The sequence below is a fragment of the Dendroctonus ponderosae genome, unplaced genomic scaffold, assembly GCF_020466585.1.
Source record: "Dendroctonus ponderosae isolate FM_Combo_2020 unplaced genomic scaffold, Dpon_F_20191213v2 Dpon_F_20191213_4, whole genome shotgun sequence".
Classification (NCBI taxonomy): Eukaryota; Metazoa; Arthropoda; class Insecta; order Coleoptera; family Curculionidae; genus Dendroctonus; species Dendroctonus ponderosae.
The window spans coordinates 14,465,194-14,490,172 of NW_026018611.1; the positions used below are offsets into that span (position 1 = coordinate 14,465,194).

Here is a 24,979-nt window from a genome sequence, read left to right on the forward strand (position 1 = left end):
CAGCACTATTCCTCGACGTATCGCAGGCGTTCGACAAAGTATGGCATGAAGGGCTGGTCTACAAACTAGGTAAAATGTTACCCCAACCATAGGTGGAAATTCTTACATCATATATCAGTAATGGACTATTCAGAATCAAGCAAGAAGGAGCTTACTCAAAGTTGAAGACAATCCAAGCGGGTGTGCCACAAGGGAGCGTTCTAGGGCCTGTCCTGTATTTATTTTTTACCAGTGATATACCCCAACCGAAAGAAGTTACAATAGCAACATATGCGGATGACATAGGATTAATGTCAATTGACACAAATCGAGTAACAGCCGCACATAAACTACAGAAAGCGAGCGACGCTGTTTATAAATTGACCACCAGATGGAAAATTAAACTTAACAAAACTAAATCGACCTATGTTAACTTTACCAACCAAAATTTGACGGATCCCGCAGTAATAAATATTAATGAACCGGCGTCCCATATGCAAATACTGCGAAATACCTTGGTATGACTTTGGACACTAAATTAAGATGGAATGAACATGTCAGAAAGAAAGAAAAGAGTAGAAAATAAAAATTGCGCAATATAGATGGCTGATTGGCAGGCATTCCAAGATGACTTTGTATAACAAACTTTTAATGTATAAACAAATTATTAAACCTACATGGCTCTACGGTATTCAGCTATGGGGATGCACAAAAAGCACACACATAAAAAAGATTCAAACGGTACAAAATAAGGCATTACGTGAAATAGCCAATGCCCCATGGTTTGTCAGAAATAATGATCTTCACAGAGACCTTGAAATCCTGACTGTTGAACAGGCAATCAAACGGTATGCAAATAAACACCAAGCTAGACTACAGTTACATCCGAACGCAGAAGCCCGCCAGCTGCTAGATGATCAGAATTTATACCTCAGATTGAAGAGAACTAAGCCCTTTGAATTGATATAGTGTTTTAAGGGCAGAGCATGGTGTGCGTGTAAATATTGTTAATTTTCTGTGAGGCTCAAACTTGGAAAGTCAATGGACTGACTTAGTTAACTACCGTAATTTTAAGATTACAGATAAAAACTGATGGTTGGTCATGCTTGACTAGTTTTAGTAAATAATATTAATAAAAAAGTGTGTATGTAATAGTGTTTAGTCTGTGACCGGTCGTCCTTTGGATTAGTTTTCATCGTTTCTTCGTAGGAAATGATCCCATTTTAATGCAACGTACTGAGGCTCTTCCACTAAATTCGAAGTTATTTGGACGAATTCGCACGAACCATCGTAAATAAACGGGAACCTCGTCGAAAACGAATAGTTTCAGCAAAAGCGGACTGCTTCGATATAAGTGCCGGGCTTAAAGTTTATTTGATGCCTACGCAAGTACCTCTTTCCTGCTATTCTCAGTCGCTTCTCTATTTTTTTTCCAATAAGCTTGTGTTTCATTTCGAACACATTGACCACAAAGTATACATAATGTCACTTAACCGTTTCTGCTTTTAGTCCTTCAAGTAGAAATGCTAAAAAGAGTTAACACTCAAACGTATTGACAAAATTTATCGAAAATAAGTCCTGCGTAAATAAATTCCTAATGTTAAATCATAATAATCCTATTTATGGCTTTCCAGATTGTCGCAGCCACCACCGCTATCGCTGAACAATCTGTCAGGTCCAACAAGAGAAGAGACCACAATAGCAGAACAATGCGTTGATGGTTTAACTGAAATAACGAAAAAAGTCACACCGGCAGCAGTTGCTCCCGTACCCGCCATTAGGAGAGCTCTGGGTGTACCCGTTGCTCCATCTGTGCCTGATCCTGAAACAGATTTGGAGTTGGAACTCAGACAACTATTAGAACAAGTAAGATCATCGTTTTTCTTAGTTTACTTTTATTAAAGTCCCTGTGTATGAAATAGCGTTTTAATCATTGCGTACAGATGCGTAGCTGTCCATTATGGTGGTTAAAGTAATCAAGTTGACGCCAATTTTGAATAACACGGTATACAGGGTGATTCACAACCTTATGGACACAGAGCACAAGTTTTTCTCAGGCCCATGGTTAAGGATATACAGGGTGTTGGTGTGGAGATACAAAGTTTTAAAACATATATTGGTATTTTCACTTTCACAACTCCGACAGTTTTTGAGATATTTTGCTCCAATTTGAACGTAGGCTACTGGTTAGACTCTAAACAGTGGCCTACGTTAAAAACGTGTGCAAAATATCTCATAAACTGTAGGAGCAAAAGAGAAAATACCAATATTTTTAAAAACTTTAACACCCTGTATCTCGTTAACCATGGGCCTGAGAAAAAACTTAAATGTTAACTCCACTTGTTTTGAGGTCCCCTACATACCCCTGCTCTATGTCCATAAGGTTGTGGGTCATACAGGGTATCCCGAAATTAGGTGGCCAAACTGAAACAGTGAAATCTGCTCTCAAAAATAATATTAATTATTCAAATGAACATGTATCTAAAAATAACGAAGTAAATTAAAAGTACCTTTTCTTCGTAAAATACTTCAGATTTTCACAATTTGTAGAAAAAAGATTGATTTATAGTCTCAGAAAAAAATGAGAGCGTTTTTTGTACCTCTCCCCCCCCCCCAAATGATACGTCTATGATGAAATTCTGACAGCTTTAATTTCAGGTCAAGATTCAGAATATCAAAATTAGAACAGTTCCAAAAATTAACGTTTTGACGTTCAACCGTTTAGAAATAATTTGCAAAAAACCCTACTAGTGGGCCCCTCTTCAAGAAGGCTTAGCTCCGTTAAGGAGCATTTTTCGATACATGTTCATTTGAAAAATTAATATTATTTTTGAGAGCAGGTTTCACTGTTTCAGTTTGGCCACCTAATTTCGGGACACCCTGTATACATTTCGAAGTTATAAAAACAACAAAATTTACAAAACAGGAAATATTGAGCAAATAATTTGCGTAAACACACTTTATTTTCACACAGAATTAATAATTGGTTAGTACAAGGTGTTACAAATTCGATGTGCGAGTATTGGAAGTGGCTGGTTTAAAAGTTCTACCGACTACTTCCAGAAATAATTGAAAAACATCGAAATTTTCTCAAATGATTTTTATTTTTCTGGCCTTAACTGATTTTATCGTTACTTTACCGCTTACCGCCATTTTAAAAGAATTGCCACATTATTTTTTACACTTTTTTTACCACTTCATAAACTTATTTTTTTAAATACGGACGTAAGTAATAGGAAATTCTTAACGTTTAAAACACCAATTTGCTGAGCATACAAATAAGCAACTGTGCGACAATCTAACCGACTTCATCCTCTTACGGTTAACGAGATTCCAATGCTAGACGTCGAATTTGGGACACCCTGCATATAAAGAACCATCACCTGCGTTTGAAACTGAAAGCCCCAGATGATCTGTTAAGATATTTCCTAATTAGCTTTCTCATTATTGTAATAATTATTGTTCCGTATAATTGTAATCGTAACGTTTGATTCAGTTAAATCTTTTATGTAGAACTGGCATAAAATAGGTATGTTGGTAAGATGTGCTACTTCTGTTTTAGGCACAACAACCAGCTCACCTAGAAGCCGATAATGCGATTGAAGATATTCTAATGGATTAGAATGACTTGCCGAATTGCACGTTTACAAAGTGTACGTCCACAACACGCTCCTACTATTTGTGTTAAGATATTTCATTTCAGGAGTTAGGTTTGAAATGTTTTGAAATATAACCAGTGTGTTATGGAGTAAACACTTAATTTTTTTTAACACCAGAACATCACTAATATCTTAATGTGTTGCTTGCCAAACTTCACAAACTATTTTTACTGTTTTTTTTGTAAAGTTACACATAAATTTTGCTTTAAAGCCCATGTCCCATGCATCTGTTTATACGGTGATACAAAAGTGTTTCTATTGGTTGGAGATCAGTCAGTTTCATCAGTACGACGACGGATGAAATGAAAAACTACAAAATTGTGTGAGAAAGACGAGAATTTCAAATTTTTCTGCCTTGTAGAGTCGCTTATTCCTTTTAAAGGGTAAAGGGACTCACTTATAGAGTACGAGAAAAATGTTGAATTTTTTTTAGATAATCTAGAAGATATTGACAGTTGAAATATGAATTTCAACTTTGTTATTAAGCATTATTCTGAAATTTCTCCACGTTTAATTGGTAGCATATTGGAATACTTAAACATTCAAAGCGAAATATTACGATATTTGCTTCAAATTACGAAAATTGTTGATATTAAAAAAGTTATCTTCCACACTTTTTTGACGAAAAGTCAATGCGGCAATGATGTGCCCTTTTGGAAGGAAAAAGTATTGGACATAATTGCAGCAGAGCCTTCCAGGGGTACTCAGAGCACAATAACTGACACTTTCCCAAGCACCAAATAAATACCGGGGAAGGGCTACACATTCCTACCGCATATGTAAAATATACACAGCACAAGGACACATTAAACCAATGGATTACTGAACATCGGTACAAATTGAGCAGGAGTTGATTAACCGAATACGAGAAGCTGCTCGATAAGAGTGGATAATAAGGAAATTACACAGTCCTTAACTTGTTTTCTTTCTCAGTTTTTAATAACACATTAACACAATTAATTTTTTTAACTATTTTTTCTGTACTAAAATACCGCCAGACAGCACCTCCAGAGGAATGACGCCAATTTTGACTCTGTATAATCTCTTTCGGATTTCAATTCCTTCTCTTTCAGTTCAATTGAATTGAAAGAGCTAAGCTTTCAATTCTAGAAGAAAGGAATACAAATCTAGAAATGGTGCTATAAAAACAGATCAAACCGAAAACATTTCTCACCAATTTTTGGATATTGGGAACATTTTGAAAATTTTTAGTGGAGTTGAATCATTTTTCCTCGATACAGTGCCACAACAAAATAATCACCAGCTCGCTCATTTCGGTTTAATACCAAAAGTTTGAAAAACGCGACTCAATCCACTCAACACACTTTGATCTACAGGAACCTAAAGACAATTGAACTCCCGAGATAGCTGATGGAGTCAATAAGGCTCTGTGGGCTAAAAGGAAAAGGAAATACCAATTAAACGTGTTGTGTCTGAATTTAAAGGGTGACCGATCATGTTTGAATTATTTATAGTTAACGGAGAGCTCTAGACCGAATTTTACTTGATGCCTGAAATAATGTTTACATTTTTAATAAATCCAGAAAAATATATACACATTTACTATCAATGTTGAAGAATTAACTGGCGGAAAAAATGGGAAAGTGCTAAATAAATAAAAATGAAATCAAAACAAAGTCATTATAAGTTGAGTTTATAACAGCAAAAGGATGCAAGCAAATCTTTATTTTTGGTACTAAAACAATACAGCTTTTAGTCTCAATTAAAACTGGCCTAATTAAACTATTTAATTACAAAATTAATAAAAATGCTGATCGCTGCGAATGAAAAGTAGGATAATCCTTTAGGTTTTTTACTAATTAAGTACAAAAAAGTATTCATTCACTCAAGAAGAAGTAGATCAAGAAATATAAAAATAATCTTACTTCCTTGATCTGTTAGTGACTGGTTGAAATCCCGTTGCTACGGTCTTGACGATAACTTGGAATAAATAACGAAAATGTAACTATAACTGCACTATACTTGAAGTATAGTGCACAATACTTGATATAAATGAAAATATTTTGGAAAGAGGAGTCAATATTGCAATTGACTAATTAACACCCAATCCATGTATGATTTCTTTTAGGATAATTTTTGAATGTAGAAGGACGCCGCTATATTTAATTCAGGCTGACAGCGATATTTAATTTGATTAAATAATTTGAATGATTATTTCGATTTTGAAATTTGAGGTATTCGCAATATCTCGGTTACAGAAGTAATTCGATGATTTCCATTATAACATCCAGTTGATCGCAAGTTTGCGTATTACAGAGTGCGATAATGTAATTTTTGGTATTTTTTCACAATGACATAAATAGAAATACATTATTAAATTATCTCAGATTTTGCATTAATATTTTGTGTCTCAATTGCGCTGCTGCCAAAGCACCCATGCGGTTATTGATTAAAGTCAACCAGAGCTGATCAAGAAATCTCAGCACTCAACATTTTCGCAAACGGTCATATCTGTATCTCAGTCCCACACATGAGCGGACAATGACAAATTATGATCGCGACGAGGGCGCAAGGTTTTACCCATATTTCTTAAATGTCAGAGTCAATCGTGATCAGCTGATTTATATAAATAAAGCGTCTAATTTTTAATGTTTTTGAACCACTTTCATTGTTTTACATTATTTACCACGAGTTTTCTTCAAGTGTTATTTTGGTGTAATGGAAGAAATAGGCACTCCAACTGGAGACAGTCATTGCGAAAGTGAAGAAGAGACCCCAAGGTAATATTTCCATTTATCACTAACTAATATAAATTTTCACTCAGTAAACTATTATTCGTTTTTTCTCGCAATAAAATCGCCCTGTTAACTGTGTGATATTTAATATTATAAATACTGCATTACGCTAGTAGCGAAGACAACAGGAATAGTTGTCATATCGCTTAAATATCTTTGAAACGCTTTTTGTAATCATATCTAAAACATTCTTTAGCATGCTTTATATATTTATAATAGAAGCTTACTCTGCCAAATTTGATAAATAATATTTGTTATTCAACTGCGTAAATAGTTTAGAAAAGTGTAGAATCAAAAAATGCATTGTTGTCTTGACTTGTTGCGCTATTGATGTGAAAAATACGTCTTAACATTCTGTCTGGATCAAATACAATGTAAAATCAATTCGCATAAGCACATGTTGCAGATTTTTTATTTTTTATTTTACTTTATACATTTTCAGTTTCTTGAGCAATTAAACTTGATTCTTTAACTCCAGTTGCCCGCGCATTGCAGTCAATATTTTTAATCTAACTTATATCTTGTTCAACTGCTTAGTCTTCAGTTGAAACTGAATGGATAAATAATTGGAAACTAATTTTTTATGGTTAAATAATCATTGGCGTACGCTTTGTATATTTAAAAATCTGCGAGAAACACAACTCGAACGTGCGCCATTTGCGCGTTTTGTAAATATTTACCCTTTTCGCTCTATTAATAAGATGAAAAAGTGAAGTATGGAGCACAGCTAGATAATATCGGATAATATATGGAGATGAAATGCATTGCTGACTTCTATTGATGACTGTAGATTGCAAGGGCACTAAAATGGAACTCCGAGCGTTAAAAATAAGGAATTATCAAGATCATAAGATTATGAACCCTTTTCCTTAGCAACCGTTTCGAGGAAAACTATATATTTTTTGTACATGATTTGAGGAGAGGATACTAAGTGAATGCAAATTGATTTAGTTTCGTGTAAATATGTATCCTAATAAGATTTCCTAATTCCGTGTGAAGCAAACAGAGAAGATAAATTAGATTTTACTAATAACATATTTAGATGCTCCTCAATAAATTTACTGTTCGTTTTTAAAAATTAATTAATTATTATTTTAATATTCTTTTCCTTCCTGGGTTTCAGTCAAAGTGTGAAATAATTTTTTTATATCGTTTCGGCGAGACAACAGCGCCATCATCTGATTTAAAATGTATACAAACTCATAATTGGGAAACATTAGATTCTTTTAGGTCTTTGCTGTCTTGAAACTTCAAATTTGGTCGAATTATTGCCTACATTTAGAAATTTTCGATTGTTTAAGGCTTTTTGACACTTTTTTGTTCTAAATTGTGGAGGTATGTTCTATTCTATTCCAAATAAAAACAGATGTAAAGCTAAAAGAAAATGTCTGATTTATAGTCATTCAAACCAGACAACTTATCTAGCCATTCCTCGTTAATTTGCGGAAGATTTTTAGAATTCAACCTTTTTAAATCAAATAACCACCGAACTCCGTAATTCTGTTTGAACTAAATATACATATTTTATCTAAAACAATGAAATGCGGTTTTAACAGGCATTTAATTAACATTAGATATAATTTCTTATCTATCTTCGAAAATGAGTTCATGTTCAATGCCAATGGTGATGAAGGTTGGCTAAATTCAATGATTACCTGTAAACTACACGTTCACCGCTACATTTTACTAAATAATAACATTTATTATTAAGTTAAATATTTTATCGCCTATATTTTGTGAAGGTTGCGTGTACTGTTTTAATATACAGAGTGTTTCATAAATATGACGACAATCCTTTAGGGATGACAGGGACATAACAACAAACGTTTTTTGGTTTGAAAATTTCCAGAGTGCTTTTTAATAAATGTCCGATATTTTGCCTGGCTATTCCTCAGGTATTTGTAATACTAAAAGTCCATTTAGGCATGGGTCCGCAAGGCCTTACTTATTCAGCTACAGGAACTTTTTTTCTAAGTAATTATTTGGACGAATCTTAGGCCGGAATGTTTAGTCGATATTTTGCGATGCGCCGGCCTCCCAACTTTCGCTGGAGGCAATTTTGGTTGCACACCGGTTTGGTTGAGCATCTGACGCATGCACATTTTAATGTTGTTGGACTATGCGGTGGGAATTTGTCGGAGATGAGTGTAGGCATCTCCGAGCGATCGCCAAAGCTATTTTGTGAGTGAAAGTTCTCAACTTCTCGTGTGTTTTTATACTATTTTCGTTTTAAATATATAGCTAACGATCTCGATGGATTGTACAGTTGTAATTGGGATAATTCAGACTTGGAATTAGATTTGAACATACCACAAAGGTACGTAAAGAAAACATCAACAAACGTGATATGCAATTCAAATAATAATTGTATTATTTTCAGGTATATTCGAGATATGGAAAATACCTTAGAGAAATGTACTAAAGCCGATTTCAGAAAACAGTTTCGTTTCTCAAAGAAAATTGTGCAAATGTTTAGTTGCCATTAATCAATCATGAGGAATAAATCAAAAATCGAGGCCTTCCTGTTTCTTTGATAATAGATATTTTTAATGAATTTTATTGTCAGTCCCTACTTGGTAAAAAAAATGAAGTTTGTATGTACGGTGTGTTGCAATAATAATAAGTATATACTTTCCTGACTGTGTCTCAATTCCAAATCAAATTTATTCCTGGGTTTCAGTCATTTATTGCCTCTATTTATTAATCAAAATACGTTTCGGTGTATTTTATATATTACATATATATTATATTATTGCTTGGATTCGATTAATAAATAGAGACAATAAATGACTGAAACCCAGGAATAAACTTGATTTGGAATAATAATAAGCAAAGTTATTACGGAATTATATTTTTTTAATGTTTCGAAAAGAGGTTTCGGAATCAATTGGTTGAGTGTACTTTGCTCGAGCAGCTTTTCGTATTCGGTTAATTAACTCCTGCTAAATTCGAACCGACGTTCAGTAAACCATTGGTTTAATGTGTCCTTGTGTTTTGGGTATCTTACATATGTGGTAGAAATGGAGCCTTTCCTCCGTATTTATTTCATGCCTGTGAAAGTATCAGTTGTGCTGAAAGCTAGCCCTGAAAGACTATACTATCTCTGATACCTGTTCCTCTGTGTCTGGAACCCGAACATTGTCGTCCACTATCTTCCTGGAGCCAATCTTCCAGTGTCTCAACACTTTGTTGGCGTTGGTTCCTGCCTATATTTTTCGGCTGCTGTGTCCATTACTTCCAGAATTTCTGTCAGTTCTTCTTTGTTATCTGTTATTAAGGGGATATAATCTGCATATCTTGGTATTGTCCACATATTTTTATATCTGTTTCTTCCCAGTCTAATTTTGAGAAACACCCTCTAGGGCCTGGTTAAAAAGTTTAAATGATATTGTGTGGCCGTGTCTAACACCTCTTCTTCTTATGGGCATTGATCTTGTTTCCTTATGGATTTTAATTGTTGCTTCGCTAAATGTGTTGGTTATTAGGTCTGTGTATCTGTAGTCTATTCTGCGGTTAATTAGCAAGCTTTTCACTGCCCAGTTTTTAACACTATCAATATACACATATATAGTGGGATGTGATATTCGTTGGCTCTTTCTATTAGGATTTTCATTGCTAATAGATGGTTGCTCGTGCTGAAACGCTTTCTGAAGCCGGCTTGTTCTTTCGATTGATATTCTTCCAATTTTGTTGTTGGTTTTTTGCGAGGAGCTTATAAACTACATTAAGGAGTGTTATAGGTCGATAGTTTTTTAGGTCTGTTCTATCAGCTTTCTTATCTAGGATGATGGTTATGGATTCATTCCAGTTCTTTGGGATTATTTTAGTATTTTATTTAGGAGAGTATGGATAGTATCGGCCACAGTTTTCCCACCTGTCGTTATTCCGTCTTTTCCAGGTACTTTGTTATTTTTTATTTCTTTCAGTACCCTCTTTATTTCCGATCTGCGTATATTTCGGGTTGTAGTTCTGAGTTGACGTTCTTTATTTTATTTTGGAGTTATTTTTGTTTGATATATTTCTGTATAAAACAGTTGTGTGATACCTATTTATGATATCCTCTTTAATATTGGTATCTACGTCGTCCAAGTATTTTACTTTATTTATCTCACATCTATGTTGGTATTAAGTAGGACTCGGAATTTTTAAAAATCTGATATTCGAATATTCGTTTAGTGGTTTATTCGAACAGTAAAATTATTTGAATACTCGGATTTCTAACGAATATTCGAATAATCGAATAATCGAATATTCTAGTATTCGAATATTCGAGTATTCGAATATTCGAGTATTTCCATTCGTATTTGTTAGATATTCGAGTGTTCGTTTCCCTTTCACCGTTTTCCAAGAAGAAAAATCGTTATCTCATCATTTTTGGCAACTAGCCGCAACGGATAAAAAAGTGCCTTTGTCGGCGCAAAAGTTGATGACGCAAATCACCAGAACACAGAGATATTGTACGTATATTATGATACGTAATTTTAGATTTATTTGCAGGAGAGTAAATTAAAAAAAACTTAAAAAAGTAATTTTCATTTGCTTGTAAATATATGGGTATTTGTTTAAATGCTTGTAGATTATGAATAGTTTATTTTATAAAAGTATACAAAGGGCATATAAAGATATTTGCACCTTGTGAGTTTGATAATGTTGGTGTATTCGAGTATTTGATTATTCGAGTATTCGAGTATTCGGATATTCGAATATTCGGATATTCGAATATTCGGATATTCGAATATTCGAGTTTTCGAATATTCGAATATCTATATATCATATATATATCATATACTAGATTACATTCAGGCAAAGTTATTATTATTATTATTATAAACTATGACTTTTGTATTCGTTTCCCAAGTACTATTACTGATCAATTGTTCGCGATTACAATTCAACAATCCCTTATATTTATAATTCAATATATAATTAACCGAACAAGATCTAACAAGTCTTATAGTAGTCTCTAGTAACAATATATAATTAACCGAACAAGTCTAATTATAGACTGAACGGTTATCATTATATTTAGAATAAATTTGTGATATTCTGAAATATCTCGGACATTTTTTTAAACAAAGTTCCAGTTGGGTGGTTAGTAACTGTTTTTGAAGAAAAGCGAATCATAATTAATAATATTTTGCTTTGGAAATAAACATGTGGCAAAAATAACGGTTTATAGGAAATAACGAAATATGTCAATTTATATTTTTCCGCTCTTAGATATGGAGAAAATGTGACCAAAACGCTCATCGAGGAAGCAAGACTGCGAAGAAAACTTCAGTTTTTCTTTATGAATCCCATTCAGAAATGGCATGCAAAGCGACGGTTTCCATTTAAATTTGTTGTGCAATTGGTTAAAATAATTTTAGTTACATTGCAGCTTTGCTTATATGCTTCTAGGTAAGTTATCGCAAAAAGGAGCTATAGTTTGCGGAATACTGAAAAATGTACTATTGCAAAAGTATAACACCACTTAATTTTTCCTAAGTTCAAAGTTAATAACTTATTAGAATGGTACACGAAAGTAATTGATAATTTAAAGCAAGGAAAATCTGAAACATGTTTTCAATGACGGCTGATTTGGATGTTCCAAGCAGTCGAGCTTTCCTCTCTGCAGTATGGTTTTAAATCCAGAAATACTGTTATCTGAATTCTATTATATTTTTATTCCTTTGGGTGCTAAAATAACTCATACTGATCATATAACTTTGTTTGATCCTCAATGTTTATTTCTATGAAAGCATTTAATATTGATGAAAATTTATAGTAGTTACAATCACGTAAATTATACTTGGGACAATAAAATTACGTTTTCACACTTGTTCTTAAAAAACTGGGACGCAACTCGAGAAGTGAATTCATATCCACCTGCAGCTGGGCCCCTAGCCATTTATAAAGAGCAAGACTTTTTTCAAACTTTGGACTATGCCTATGATGGATATGTTCGGGTGGGAGAAGCTATAGGTAGGTGGTTTTTGTAGTAGGTATTAGGTATTTATAGCCATGCGACAATAATTTTTTGGTTGATATTAACATATTAATATGAGAGATGATTTATAAAAAAATACTGTAAACTAAAGCGTTCTTTAAAAGCAACTGCAATGGAAAAATATACACAAAAACATGTAAGTTGACTGTGATAAAGTAAGTTTACGAAACTTAAAAGTTATTTCTTTAACTACACTGTTAACCAAGTTAATCCTTCGTTACAGTGTTAACGAAGTTTGCTCTAAGGGCGGTATGCACAGGCAATGTTAAAGTAAAACGAGTTGTACTTCGACGCCAGACCAAACCCTATTAATGTTTTTGATAGAGGTTCAAACGATCTAGATTTAAAATTTAGTATCTACTATACCCGGTCTGACCCATTTCCCTATAGGTATTTTATTAGTAGTGATCAAAAGGATTAGACCTGGAAAGTTTAGTTCACCTTGCTGATTTCCATCTTTCAATCTAGGTCAGCAAAGTGAATAGTACGAAATATTAGTTCGTTTAGTTCATTTAGTTCAGTAGGTTAATTTTAATATTATAAATAAACGGTCAATTTAACTTTAGTTATAGTTCCAAGACGTTATAATTGACATGATGTATACCATGTGTTCTATTGCTCGTTCTCGCGATTTATTGTCCATATATTTGTCTTTGTGTTATTGGAGATTGGAGGGGTTTATGATCTACATAATTTAACTGGCTATATCTTCTCTGAGATTTTCTATGTAAACATGTCGAGTGAGAAATTTTTTGAGTAGTCATCTTGGTCATCTTGTTTTGTTGACCAATCAGGATCATCTATTTTCATCACCAGCTATGAACTGCAAAGTCGGCAATGCCAACTGAAAGAAACCGCTTGGAAGTAAAGAGTAGCGCTATTGGTTCAATCACTTCAATCGGCGTCATCGGTCTCGTTCTCAAGTCTCGTTCTTCTTCACTAGTGAGATGAAATGCCATGTTCTGTTTAATTCCTACTGATTCGCTAATTCAATTTAGAAGATTCGATCGTCTAGTTCAGTTCCCTGATTCGATCTTTTGAACTAGTTCGTTCGCGAACTACACAGCACTAAATAGGATACTGCGATATTCTTTGCATCAAAAGAAGACGATCTGACCTAACTTTTATTAAAAAAAACTGTCTGGCTCCTCTGCTATTGATGGTGAAGTTGTTCAAAAAGATGATCTTTTTCGAGATTTCTAAATATCGGGAGAATAGTACGATGTATTTTAGTGAAACTCGCTGTGAATTTGTTCTTATGTAAGAGTCATATTTTGATGAAACAATCGAGTTCATCCGTTTTCGACAAGTGGAGAATTCTTGAGGGTCGTGGTACAAAAACTACTAACACTTTTTATTTTGTGGATAAAATCAAACTCATTTTTTTTAGTTGATGAACTAATTATTTGATCACAATTTTGTGCTCTGTAAAATCGTGTAGTTCATAATTTTTGCGCAAAAAAATATTTCTGTTTTCTTGCCACTTAACAATGATATATATTAAATGCAAATATCGTGATACGAGGCATAAAATCATTGTCAATCAATCTCACAAATTCGTTTTGAATGACCTTTTCTAATGAAGAAGTGAACGATATGGTCAAAGTATTAAGGTTTTGCAAAGACAAAGACATTGCGTGAAAGCGTACGCGTTTACGCGGCGAATATTTGCAGTTATTGTCTAACATTGTTAACTGGCAAGAAAACAGACATATTTTTTTTGCGCTAAAGCTATGAATGCTAGAAGATTTTACAAAGAGCACAAAATTGTGAATAAATGATTAGTTCATCAACAAAAAAAATGAATTGATTCCATTCCAAATAAAAAGTTCTGGTAGTTTTTGTATCACGACACTTAAGAATTCACCACTTGTCCAAAACGGCTGAATTCAATTGTTTCATAAACTATGAATCTTACATAAAAACACATTCACAGCGAGTTTCACCAAAATACATCGTACCATTCTCCCGATATTTCAAAAAATATATTTTTTTTGAAGAACTTTGACCATCAATAGCAGAGGAACCAGACATTTCTTGTCAATAAAAGTTAGGTCAGATCGTCTTCTTTTGATCCAAAGAATATCGCGGTACCCTTTTTTTGATCATGTGCTTACGGGACACCCTGTATGTACTTGAAGGGTGGCATTTCTATAGATGAACTTTACAAGATTGGCGTAGCGCTAATCTATTCTAGCATTTTCCATTGATGCCCAAATGGCCCATACTTCAATGGAGTCAAATGCCTTCTTGTAGTCTACGAAGGCAAAGTGCAACGGGATGTTATATTCTATTTGTCTTCGCCAGGCGCTCTTCTCTTTTCCATATGTTTCAATGCTAGGATTATTTCTTCTTTACTAATATCGGGACTTTCTTCGGAGTTCACGTTCCTTATTGTAATCGACTCAGTGTTAGGATTTGGTATGCTTTGGTGGTACTATAGAGTTTAGTATAGTATTGCTCTACAAAGTGCTTGATATCTTGTTGGTCTCTAAGTGTTATTACGCTTTCGTTTGAATTTTGAAGATCTTAACTTTACCCCTAGACAGCAAATTTTTTAGAACCTTCATATCCGAGTTATCTTCTATCACCTGCTTGATCGTTTGGGTGTTGTACGTTCTTATGTCTCTTCGAATATGGTGGGCTATCTCTGTATTAAGGTCTATATTTGGTAGATTCACGACGTAGGGTTCTTTTATTTTCAATAAGTTTAAAAGTATTTTGGATAATTTTTGAAATGTACATACTTTATTCTTAGCGGTATGAATGCTGGTTACATTTTATCTGCTAACTTCTAACTCGACATTTTACAGGTTCTCTGTAGGAAGGCGTGATGAAAGCTCCTGCTCGTACTGCCTCTGTTTTTGTTTCAGCTGTATATCGATATCTGTATGGGTTCTGTTTTTTATTAATTTAGTTCTTTCTCCAAACTATTGTTTGTGGAATTTGAAACTGAATCTCGATACGCCTTGTTCGCGATACTTGCACATGGTTACATTCCAGTTTCGCCAGTACGTCTAAAAATAGTTTGAAACGTTTACCTGTGCCACTCTTGTACTATTGGAGAATCCGCATCTGTACTCACACGTTAAATCTGCATATTCATTCTGAACAAATTTAAGAGGCACTTCGGCAATCTTGTAGATTTTTTCCGACCTTGTGTTTCATACCGTAATTTTTAGGACTTATCACAGTTAAATTTTCAATTAACTTGATTAACTTTGTTGTTCATTTCATTTGTTGGTTTTTAACTATAATTTTTGTTAAACGTTATAATCTATGTAGTTGATATATGTTTTATGAAAGTCTTCTTTGTTCAGCTCATGTCTGTAAATAGAAGATGCCATTTTTATATCTTCCTGGACTTTCTTCCACGACGGAACATTTCCTCAACTATTACCTTAGGCTATCGTTTTGGTAATTATGAGCTTGACCATGATCTTCTTCTTCTTCAGCCTTCTTCCGTCCGCTTTTCGACATAGGCCATAGGCCTCTCCGTGCCTCTTCCACTTCTGTCGGTTTTGTGCTATCCAGAACCAGCTTCGACCTACTTCTTCCTTGATATCATCTATCCAGCGCCTTGGTTCTACTTCTCGTTGTCTCTGGGTCACCAAAGTACAACCCTGATGGTCCATCTTTCACTGTTCTGGCGTGCAACATGCCCTACCCAGCTCCACTTTAACTCGGCCACTCTTGATGTTACCTCTCTTGCCCTTCTTCTAATTTCTTCTTCTTCTAAAGTGAATAACTTTGGCGATATTGCATCCCGTTGACGAACTCCTCGATATAATTTGATTTTGTCTGTTTTAGTGTTTTCGTTAATTTTTACTGGCATTGTTACGTGTTTATATATACTTTTTATAAGAGCTCTATACCTAGAATCTATGCTGGCATTGTTGAGGGCATTTAAAAAGGACCATGTTTCTATAGCCAACATAATTTTTTGAATTTAAATGCTAGCAGTTTCATGTTGGTCCGTTTCCGGTCTTGTTTTTGTGTTTCTTTGGCCGCCCTACACTGGTTGGCATGCTTCGTTCTGCACTCTTGGGGTTTGCTTATAATTTGACGAGTAAGTTTTCCAAGTAACTCCCCAGGGGTGCTTATAGCTACTTTTGGTGTTTTACAGTCGAAAGCGCTTGGCCATATTCGATATACAAGAGTTGAATTAAACCACACACTTTATTGCATACATACATCTTTGATTGGGTTTTTAGTTTTGCTTTTTCGTGTTTTATGATGAATAATTATCGCAATAAGAACAACAGCGGCGGCTAGTTTTAGTTAATTATTTTCCATCTGGTCGTAACCTCGTGCAAAGCAGCCCAGCGGTTTGAATTATTATCTGACTCGATTTAGCGCCATTTAGCATTTGGATTTAATTCGTGCACTACGTTGGTTTTTTTTTCGGTTTGGACCCGGCATAACTAACTTGGTAGAAAAAAGTGGTTTTGGTAACTGATCCACAGAAGGACTCACATTTATATTTTTTTTAAGGTTCTTATTCCTATGCTAATGAAGATAATACTGCCACGGACATGGTTTTGTGCCTATATCAATACAAACAGGGTACTATTTTTGGCTTTAATGAGTCATACGTTTTCAACAGCGAAATTGTTGAAAGGTGCTTAAATATTTCCCGGTATGAGAACGGGGTGATGCTTAATTCACGACATTTTTTGCTGGAGAACAACATAAATGTTAGTTTTTCAGCATTGGTGCGTGGAAATTTGATGTTTTCGTTGAAGACTGTTAATTTCAAAGCTGCAAGCAGGTGAGTTCTGCATTACTGATTTAATACGATATAGTGGATAAGGTTATTTAGGATGATCCTTTGGTGAAATTATACGCGGTGGTCAAGCCAAAAACGAAACAAATACTTTTTAGTAACCTCGTGCATTATTTTGATAATTCTTCAGACGCCTTAATTTGATTGTCGAGGGAGTCAGTTATGTTTCACGCACACACCTGGTTCATGGTATTTATAAACTATGCCCAAGATTTTTTTTCCCCAAAGTAACAAAGCACGTTTACTTTATTTGCTATAGATTTAAAAAACGACAACTAAAACCGAATCAAATGGAAATTGTGTAGCTCTAATCACCAGTAGGTTTTCTATGGGGATACCTACGCTCGTATGCATAGACGATCGGAAACTGCGAGTTCGCTACAGACTCGAACTTTGCTATGCCGGCAGCAAACCCGTTATATTGAATTCTGCATCCAAAATATCTCGATGTACAGCATACAGCATTTCAAAATCTCGATTCATCTTAAAATGGTCTTAATATTTATATTAATAAACTTATACTAAAACACATGCAGCCCAACATCTTAAAAGTATTTACTTGGCGAGGTCTTACCCATCTCCAACATATACATAAAATTTCAACTTTATCAAAAACGGTTAGACTTAGGTGTTATATATAATATCCTATATATTATACATGACATATATTTAGAATTTGGAGTAGAATTCAAAAATGTAATAATGTATAGGGTGTTGCAGTTAACATAAGCAAGTTGATACCTACTTCCGGTATAACCGGAAATGTGGTCAGCTGTCGGTCCCAAACGTTTCGGACACTCATTAACATTAGAAGAATATTACAATTTCATTTTTATGGATAATCTCAATGTTGGACAATTTTCAGGATTACAGCCCCAAATTGTTATAGATTTGATATTGCCATAACATTTAACAATGAAGATCATGATGGTCAATTACTGCTCGATTTAAATGCGGAAGCTTTTAGGTTGAAATGTAAAGGTAAAAATGTCTTTAAATAGAAAACATTATTTTTTTCAAATATTACGTTTTTAGGTGATATTACATATATCACGGATGACGAAATTTCTAGTCTTCTTTGCAGTTTGTTAAATTATACAGTTACAATCACTTGCATTATTTCGTTAGTGCTGTGCTGCAGAACAGTGTGTCGAGCACAGCATTTGAAATGGATCACAATGAAATTCTTTGACGAGAAATTTGGTCGACCACTAAGTAGTGAAGACAAAAACAAATTTTTGAATTACTGGTACATTACGATAATTATCAATGATATTCTAATTATTATTGGTAAGTAGAAGATCTCATATTTTAGGTATGTTATCATCTCCCCTTTATAAATAATTTGCAGGTTCATCTATAAAAGAACAAATTGAAAGACGAGAATTCACAAGTGATCAATGGAGTATTTGTAGCATGTTTTTGGGAGTGGGAAACATGCTTGTTTGGTTTGGAATATTGCGATATCTGGGATTCTTTAAAACATATAATATTGTTATATTAACTTTACAAAGAGCTGCACCAAAGGTATCCATAATATTCCTAAAAACGCTTGATTTTGTTTTCAAGTGTCATGTTTTCAGATTGCCAGATTTATGTTATGCGCCCTGATTATGTATGGAGGTTTTACTTTCTGTGGTTGGCTGATTTTAGGTCCATACCATATAAAGTTTCGAACTCTTTCGACTACGTCCGAGTGTTTATTTTCCTTGATTAATGGAGACGATATGTTTGCTACTTTTTCAATTATGTCGAACAAATCACAGTTGCTGTGGTGGTTTTCCAGGATATACTTGTACTCCTTCATTTGCTTGTATATCTATGTGATTCTCAATTTGTGCATTTCGCTCATTACTGACACCTATGAAACAATTAAGCTGTACTATCGGTAAGACTTCAGAAAGGTACACCGTTGTGATCATTTTCAATTTTTCTCATTTGTTTGCAGTGACGGATTTCCGGAAAGTGAATTGGATAAGTTCACAGGATTTATAAACTGCGAAGAGATGTCCAGTGGCATGTTTAGGAGAACCGAATCGAATGATAGTCTCAGTCTTATTTGCCTTGTGAAAAATTGGTGTTGTTTTCCCAAACTTCAGAAAACCTATAGAACATTAAGCCGAAACAGTTTTTCCCCAAACAGTGCACCTCATTCTAATGAAGCGACATAAGGTTTGGGTTTTTAACGAATATTTTGTGGTCATTTATAGCAAAGTTATTTTTATTGTAGTGTTAATTTCTTTGTGTCTGATACTGTTAGATAATGTTTCAGACCGGTAATAATTTCGTAATACTCAAAGTAGGTGTTTGTAGATGTTTTTGCTATTGGATTGACTCCGAATGCTCATTTAAACTGTCCTGATTTAAAATACTCAGTATGTTTTATTACTGCTACTACAACTACATTGAACTATGTAACCTGTTATTTGATCTTATGATTATCATTGATTGATTTTTAATTATATTGCTGTTGAACAAAACTTAATGTTTTTCGACGGTGTTTTAAAGGACAAGTTATACGGTACTTTTTTTGGTATCAAAATGAGGGTTCATTTATTGCGAGCATTGCGGTAGTCAATTCTGATACGTTGTGGAAGCACATTTTTTAGTTACCATTTTCTAAGTCATACTTTCAAATAATCTAAAACTGCGTGAGCTGACTGAAGTTCTTAAAGCAATTGTATGTATATTTCGCTCAAATCTTATTTTTATTGAGTAACAGTAGAGAACAATGTATGACAATAAAAATTGTTTCTGATTTTGTTGGTTATCGAATAAGCATTTAATTGCTAAGGGGACATTTTGCATATTTGCATCTAAACTTTTTTCATTTCATCAAATTTCAGCATACCAGTAATATTGAGGCATATTTTTAAGCAAAAATAAATGCATTTTAAGTATATGTAAGTAATTTACATTATATTACTGCGTTAGCAGTATTGCGGCATATTTGCAATGTTTAATAGTGTTAGTCAATTGATTGGAGTTGAATTACTTTTTGCGCACACACTCGATTATTATTAAGGCAATATATTTTTTTAAGTTTAGAGCCACCAGTGTTCATTGTGATAATATCTGAGATTATTGACGTGCTCGTTTCCGCAGGAAAATATAATTTTTAATGTGAAACGTTTTTATTAACTTGCAAAGGACAATATATCCAGTCCCGTTAAATGGTTTATTAGGCAGACTCTGTCAGATCGCAAATGATGGTTTAAATTATATACAAAAATATTATAATTTTGCGTTTTGGTCAAGATCTGACATAATAATTGTTACATGCAATAAGTAGTGAATTAGGGTTAGTATGAAGTGAAAGTATCTGATTTGTGCTATTAAAAATATATCAGATCAAATGCCGGACGTTTTTGCTAAACCGAACCGAATGAAGACATTGGAATCGACATGTAAGTAATATCTATAATACATGGGACTTTATCAAAGGACAAGGGCAAACATTAGTCTGTCTAAACACGTTTTTTCAATGTTCTTCTTGGAGCGCCGGACATGCGTTCATACGTTGGCTATCATCATGTTGATTATATTCGGTGGAATCTATCCCTGTCTGCTGCCTTTCTGAAGAGGTGTTCCACAGTGTTCAGTGTCTAATGTTGCAGCCACGACAGTTTCTTTCAACCAATCCATCTCTTTCCCTCTTCCTTGCCTTGTATTATGAGTCGTAGCAAGTGATCTTTTGGACCTCTCATAATATGACCAAAGTACTCGGTCTTTCTCCACTTGATGGTCTTCAGAAGCGTCAATCATGCTGAGCACATCCTCATTGGAGGTGTGTGCAATCCAAAATATCTTCAGGATTCGACGGTAACACCACAATTCAAGGACCACAAATATTTTTTCATAGACGCATGGAGAGTTTTCCATTGCACAGAACTGGTTTCCATGATATACCTGTTTTGCAAACTATTCCAAGTGATCAACATAATTCACCAGCTTCCCATCCAGAAGCAGGTGTCCCGGGTCAACGTCCGCCTTTGCCACCGCCATCCGTTTTGTTTTGCTACTCAAATTAAGCAGCACAAATTCTAAAATAGAGAAAATAAATAATAATTCGAGTGGCTGCAACTGCCATTTTCTTCATAAAATTTCAGATATGTGAAAAACCGTTACACTTAGGTATATGATGTTATACATGAAATATACTTAGAATTTGGAGTAGAATTTAAAAGTGTTATAATATATAGGGTGTTCCATTTAAAATAAGTAAGTTGATACCTACATCCGGCATAACCGGAAGTGCGGCAAAAATATTGAAAATATTTTATATCGCTTGCCCCCAATGATTTCAGCACACTGATTCTCAAATTTCTCGTAATTATAGTTTGCCACATATCGATCGCGGCGGTTCCCGGTGGGACACCCTGTATAACCCTTTGAGATATTTTGGTATTTCGCATTGAAACATTTCATTCATCAAAAATGTTACTCTTATGTGGCTGTTTTCCTCGGAGATTATCTGAAATAGAGTGTCACCGGATTTCAAAATTGTACATTTCTCTCCTGGCAAGCGCGTTTCGCATATGCCAAATATGCCCCATTTGATATTGTTAAGCTCCTGTTCTAGTTCGTCAAGGAGTTCTTGGGTCCTCATAGTTCGTATATCATATGTGGCTATATAAAGGTAGAAAAGTAAGATGTCTTCATTTTCGTCGAATATTTGCCTCCTCCAGAATCCGTGAGGCTGACTGATTGTTCAGTGCGAAATTGTGTTTGCTCTACTCACCTGGGGTAATTTCGTATTGATACTGGACATCTCCATATTAGAAAGTTTGGGCATTTGGACACGCCACGCTTTCCTAGCGGGTTGGTTACGGGGGTTTGGATATTTTGCGAGGAAAAATGATGGCTTGGGTAAGGATTCTGGATATGACAATGATTCCCCTATGTGGTATTAGGAGAACTAATGCTCGCATACGCAGGGTCGCGTCCTTGAAGTAGATCTGTCACCTATCGGGGTCATAGATGAGTATCTACGAGCTACTTCTGGTACATACAAAGGAATACATTGTAAAATTGTGTTATGTTAACTCAATTTACCTATTTAATTCAAATTTTCTACCACCCAAACTAACCCAATTCACTTGTTAATTATGTATTGGTTAAAGTACACTTTTGAGACTTACGGGAAAACATTTAACGGGAGTGGATATAACATAAAGTTCTGGGAATTGTTTTAATTAGAAAAATGGTTACTGAATTGTAGTCTTTAAGTTTATAAAGTGTGTATAGTTGTAAATAATATCTAAAATTTTGGCAGAGGACTTGTGGTAGATTTATTTGTAATAAGATCCATCCAGATATATAATCATATGTACCAATACCAGATACATATATGTAAATGAATAATTCAATATATTTATAACGACGTGTATCTAATTTTTTATCAACTCAAACACCCCAAAAACMAAGTCCAGAYGCAAAATGTAAAACTCCGGTTCATTCGAATAATAATACATAATCCGACGGATAGACCAAAATCCAGATTCTCGWTGKCAAAAATTCACCGCCACTGATAGCCAAAATATGTATACTAAAATTATATTGAAAAATTATATTACAACGCGAAGAAAAGCTTTGCTTATTTCAGACTTCTAGTGTCCAATGCAATATTAAATATAGGTAAGTTTGGATCTGGTGAGTTTGAGCTTTCAGGTCGTCGTGAATTGGAATTTCTTCTTGCCGTTCCACAAGTACTGTACGAATCAATTAAACTTTCTGACGTCCCTGTGAGCAAAGCACCTTTGACAGTTGAGATGACCAAGACTCAAGCCACTCGTAATGAGGAAACATCAGAACGATTCTAATCCACGACGGCATACAAACCCGAAAAACTCACCAGTTTCAAGGAGTAGCTGTGAAAGGTGATACCCTTTCACTTTTGGTGTATTAGGTTCTCCCATGAGTTTCTTCCCCTCCACCCTATGAATGACTGGCTATGTTTATATAAACACGCGGCTTATCTCTTTTCTCGGTTTTACTAGTTCCAAAGGCCTCTCAAGGTCCGTTTTGTTGGTAACAAAGTCTCTTTTAAAAAAAAATTGACACCGTTGAGTGCGGAGAGCCATAAGAAGCATTCGAAGTGTTCTTGACGGATCTTGACCCTGACTAGCCCACCACTAGTCACAACAATTGATGCTCGGCTCGGATTGGTGGCACTTTCTGCTAGGAATCCTTAAGCACATACCAATTAACTAACGCAATGTTCGGAGATTAACCAACGGAACATATTATTCTCGCTGTCTCAGTTAATGTCCAGATTAACATCATTTTGAACGTTAGCTGTAACATGTCGAACAGAAAAGTTTACTAATTATTTCGATGGACTATAATTGAGCTGGGTTTGAATCAAAATTAAGCTACTATAAAGATATTTTGGAATAGCATTCCGCGTGTCACGTTTGCTACCTGGCATAACTGCGTAAACGGCTATAAGGGCACTCCATGAAAGCCCAGTTTTCAATAAACAAAGTCTTATACAATAACAAATAAATAATTGTATTGCATTTTATTACATATATAGTATGAATAAACATCAATAATAATAGTAATAACAATAATTCAATTAAAAAATTAACAATGTTACTCGTAACCCACTACTCCAACAGATCAATATTGTTGAAAGGACAATTCGTGACTAAACACATAATACGACACCTTCTTCGGACTCTATCAAACAGTGCTGTATCTCCACAAGTTTTTACTGTTTTTATAAAAGTGATGCTTGTACTCAACTGACAATTATAAAAGTTTTTGCAGTTGTATTCTACTGGAAAATTGCCCACTTCTCTGCACTGGAACTCTTCCACTTTATCGAAAGAGCACGACAACGAAGTAACGCATTTCTGTTCATCTACATCATACTGTTGGTTTGGCTCACACAGGTACTGCTTCAAGTCGTATTTATTGAAGATATAGTTCCAACTGCAAGAATAATAGCGGTTGCACTTTTCCGGATGTGAAAAAGTCCCGCTGCTTGTGCAAGAAAGTGGTGTTTCTCCAGGACATTGCACTGGGGAAGTAGTGCAAAGCAAACTACTTGAATCGAAAACGGTGCCTGGTGGGCAGTTTCCTTCCAAATCAATAAATTGGTCAAATAAGTCGATGCACAAATGATATTTTCTGCAATCACTTGTGTCTGCAAATTTACCGGGAGCTATACATCTGAACGACACTGTCGCGTTGCTATCTGTACTAGTGCCAGCTGTACTAGTTATCGACTCATCAGGAGTAGCAGCAGTTCCCTCTGATGAGTTTACTTGACCCGATTTGTCAGTAGAGCCACTGGTTTTGACCGATGATGTTGTAAATACTTGTGAATCACTACTTGGAGAACCTGTAGTATCGTCTGTACCCTCGGCAAACTCGTCGAATGTAGTTGTCGCCTCACCGGCAATTGATGTCGGCATTTCTGTTGTGATATCACTTTCCGCTATTTTTTCTGATGTGGAGCTCGTGACTTCTTCATTAGTTGGACCAGATGTGGTTGTTTCTGCTTTACTCGATGTTGAAGCTGCCGTTGTTTTAGTTGAATCACTGTTTGTTGTACTATCTGTGTCAGTCTCCTGGGAAGCTCTTCCGGTTGTAATTTCTGCTGGTACTGTGCTTGTGGCACCAACAGTAGTACTAGTTTGAGTCGTGGAGTCTGCATTTGAACTTACTGCTTCTGTTGCATTTGATGCGATTGTGCTATCAGATGTAGAAACTTCAGATTTGCTGGTTGTTACAATTTCAGGGTCAGAAGAAACTTCAGATGTGACTTCTTCATTAGTTGAACCAGATGTGGTAGTTTCTG

The 24,979-nt window shown here is 34.8% G+C and overlaps 3 protein-coding genes across 5 annotated transcripts in view; 2 read left to right on the plus strand and 1 right to left on the minus strand.

Moving 5' to 3' along the window:
* Positions 1-3,732, plus strand: part of LOC109533669 (bromodomain-containing protein 7) — a 16,411-nt gene extending 12,679 nt beyond the window's left edge. For both annotated transcript variants that reach the window (XM_019899048.2, XM_019899047.2), the window contains 2 exons: positions 1,614-1,845; positions 3,542-3,732. In XM_019899048.2, coding sequence (XP_019754607.1) covers positions 1,614-1,845; positions 3,542-3,601 — 292 coding nt within the window. In that variant the 3' untranslated portion in view covers positions 3,602-3,732. The remainder of the gene's footprint in view (positions 1-1,613; positions 1,846-3,541) is intronic.
* Positions 3,733-6,198: 2,466 nt separating this feature from the next.
* On the plus strand, positions 6,199-22,556 carry LOC109533670 (mucolipin-3). 2 transcript variants are annotated; one of them, XM_019899050.2, is made up of 9 exons: positions 6,199-6,379; positions 11,615-11,794; positions 12,162-12,358; positions 16,878-17,154; positions 18,035-18,144; positions 18,205-18,459; positions 18,521-18,696; positions 18,753-19,057; positions 19,118-22,556. In XM_019899050.2, exons 1-9 carry the CDS (start codon positions 6,318-6,320, stop codon positions 19,338-19,340), a joined length of 1,785 nt encoding a protein of 594 aa, XP_019754609.1. In that variant the 5' UTR covers positions 6,199-6,317; the 3' UTR covers positions 19,341-22,556. The 2 variants fall into 2 exon arrangements, with proteins under 2 accessions (XP_019754609.1, XP_019754608.1); XM_019899049.2 differs by having other exon boundaries at positions 6,200-6,379; positions 18,035-18,150.
* Positions 22,557-23,661: 1,105 nt separating this feature from the next.
* The window catches only part of LOC109533668 (serine-rich adhesin for platelets), a gene marked incomplete in the record, with an annotated part of 20,931 nt that continues 19,613 nt past the window's right edge, over positions 23,662-24,979 (minus strand). The window contains 1 exon segment of the mRNA XM_048665487.1: positions 23,662-24,967. Within this exon segment, the coding sequence (XP_048521444.1) occupies positions 23,781-24,967 (1,187 nt within the window).

What these genes read in the sequence shown, in the direction of transcription:
- LOC109533670 (XM_019899049.2), top strand. Translation starts at nt 6,318, where the DNA reads ATGGAAGAAATAGGCACTCCAACTGGAGACAGTCATTGCGAAAGTGAA. An exon ending in AGTGAAGAAGAGACCCCAAG is followed by an intron (nt 6,380 to 11,614) that starts GTAATATTTCCA and finishes TTCCGCTCTTAG; the next exon opens with ATATGGAGAAAATGTGACCA. An exon ending in CTTTGCTTATATGCTTCTAG is followed by an intron (nt 11,795 to 12,161) that starts GTAAGTTATCGC and finishes GAAAATTTATAG; the next exon opens with TAGTTACAATCACGTAAATT.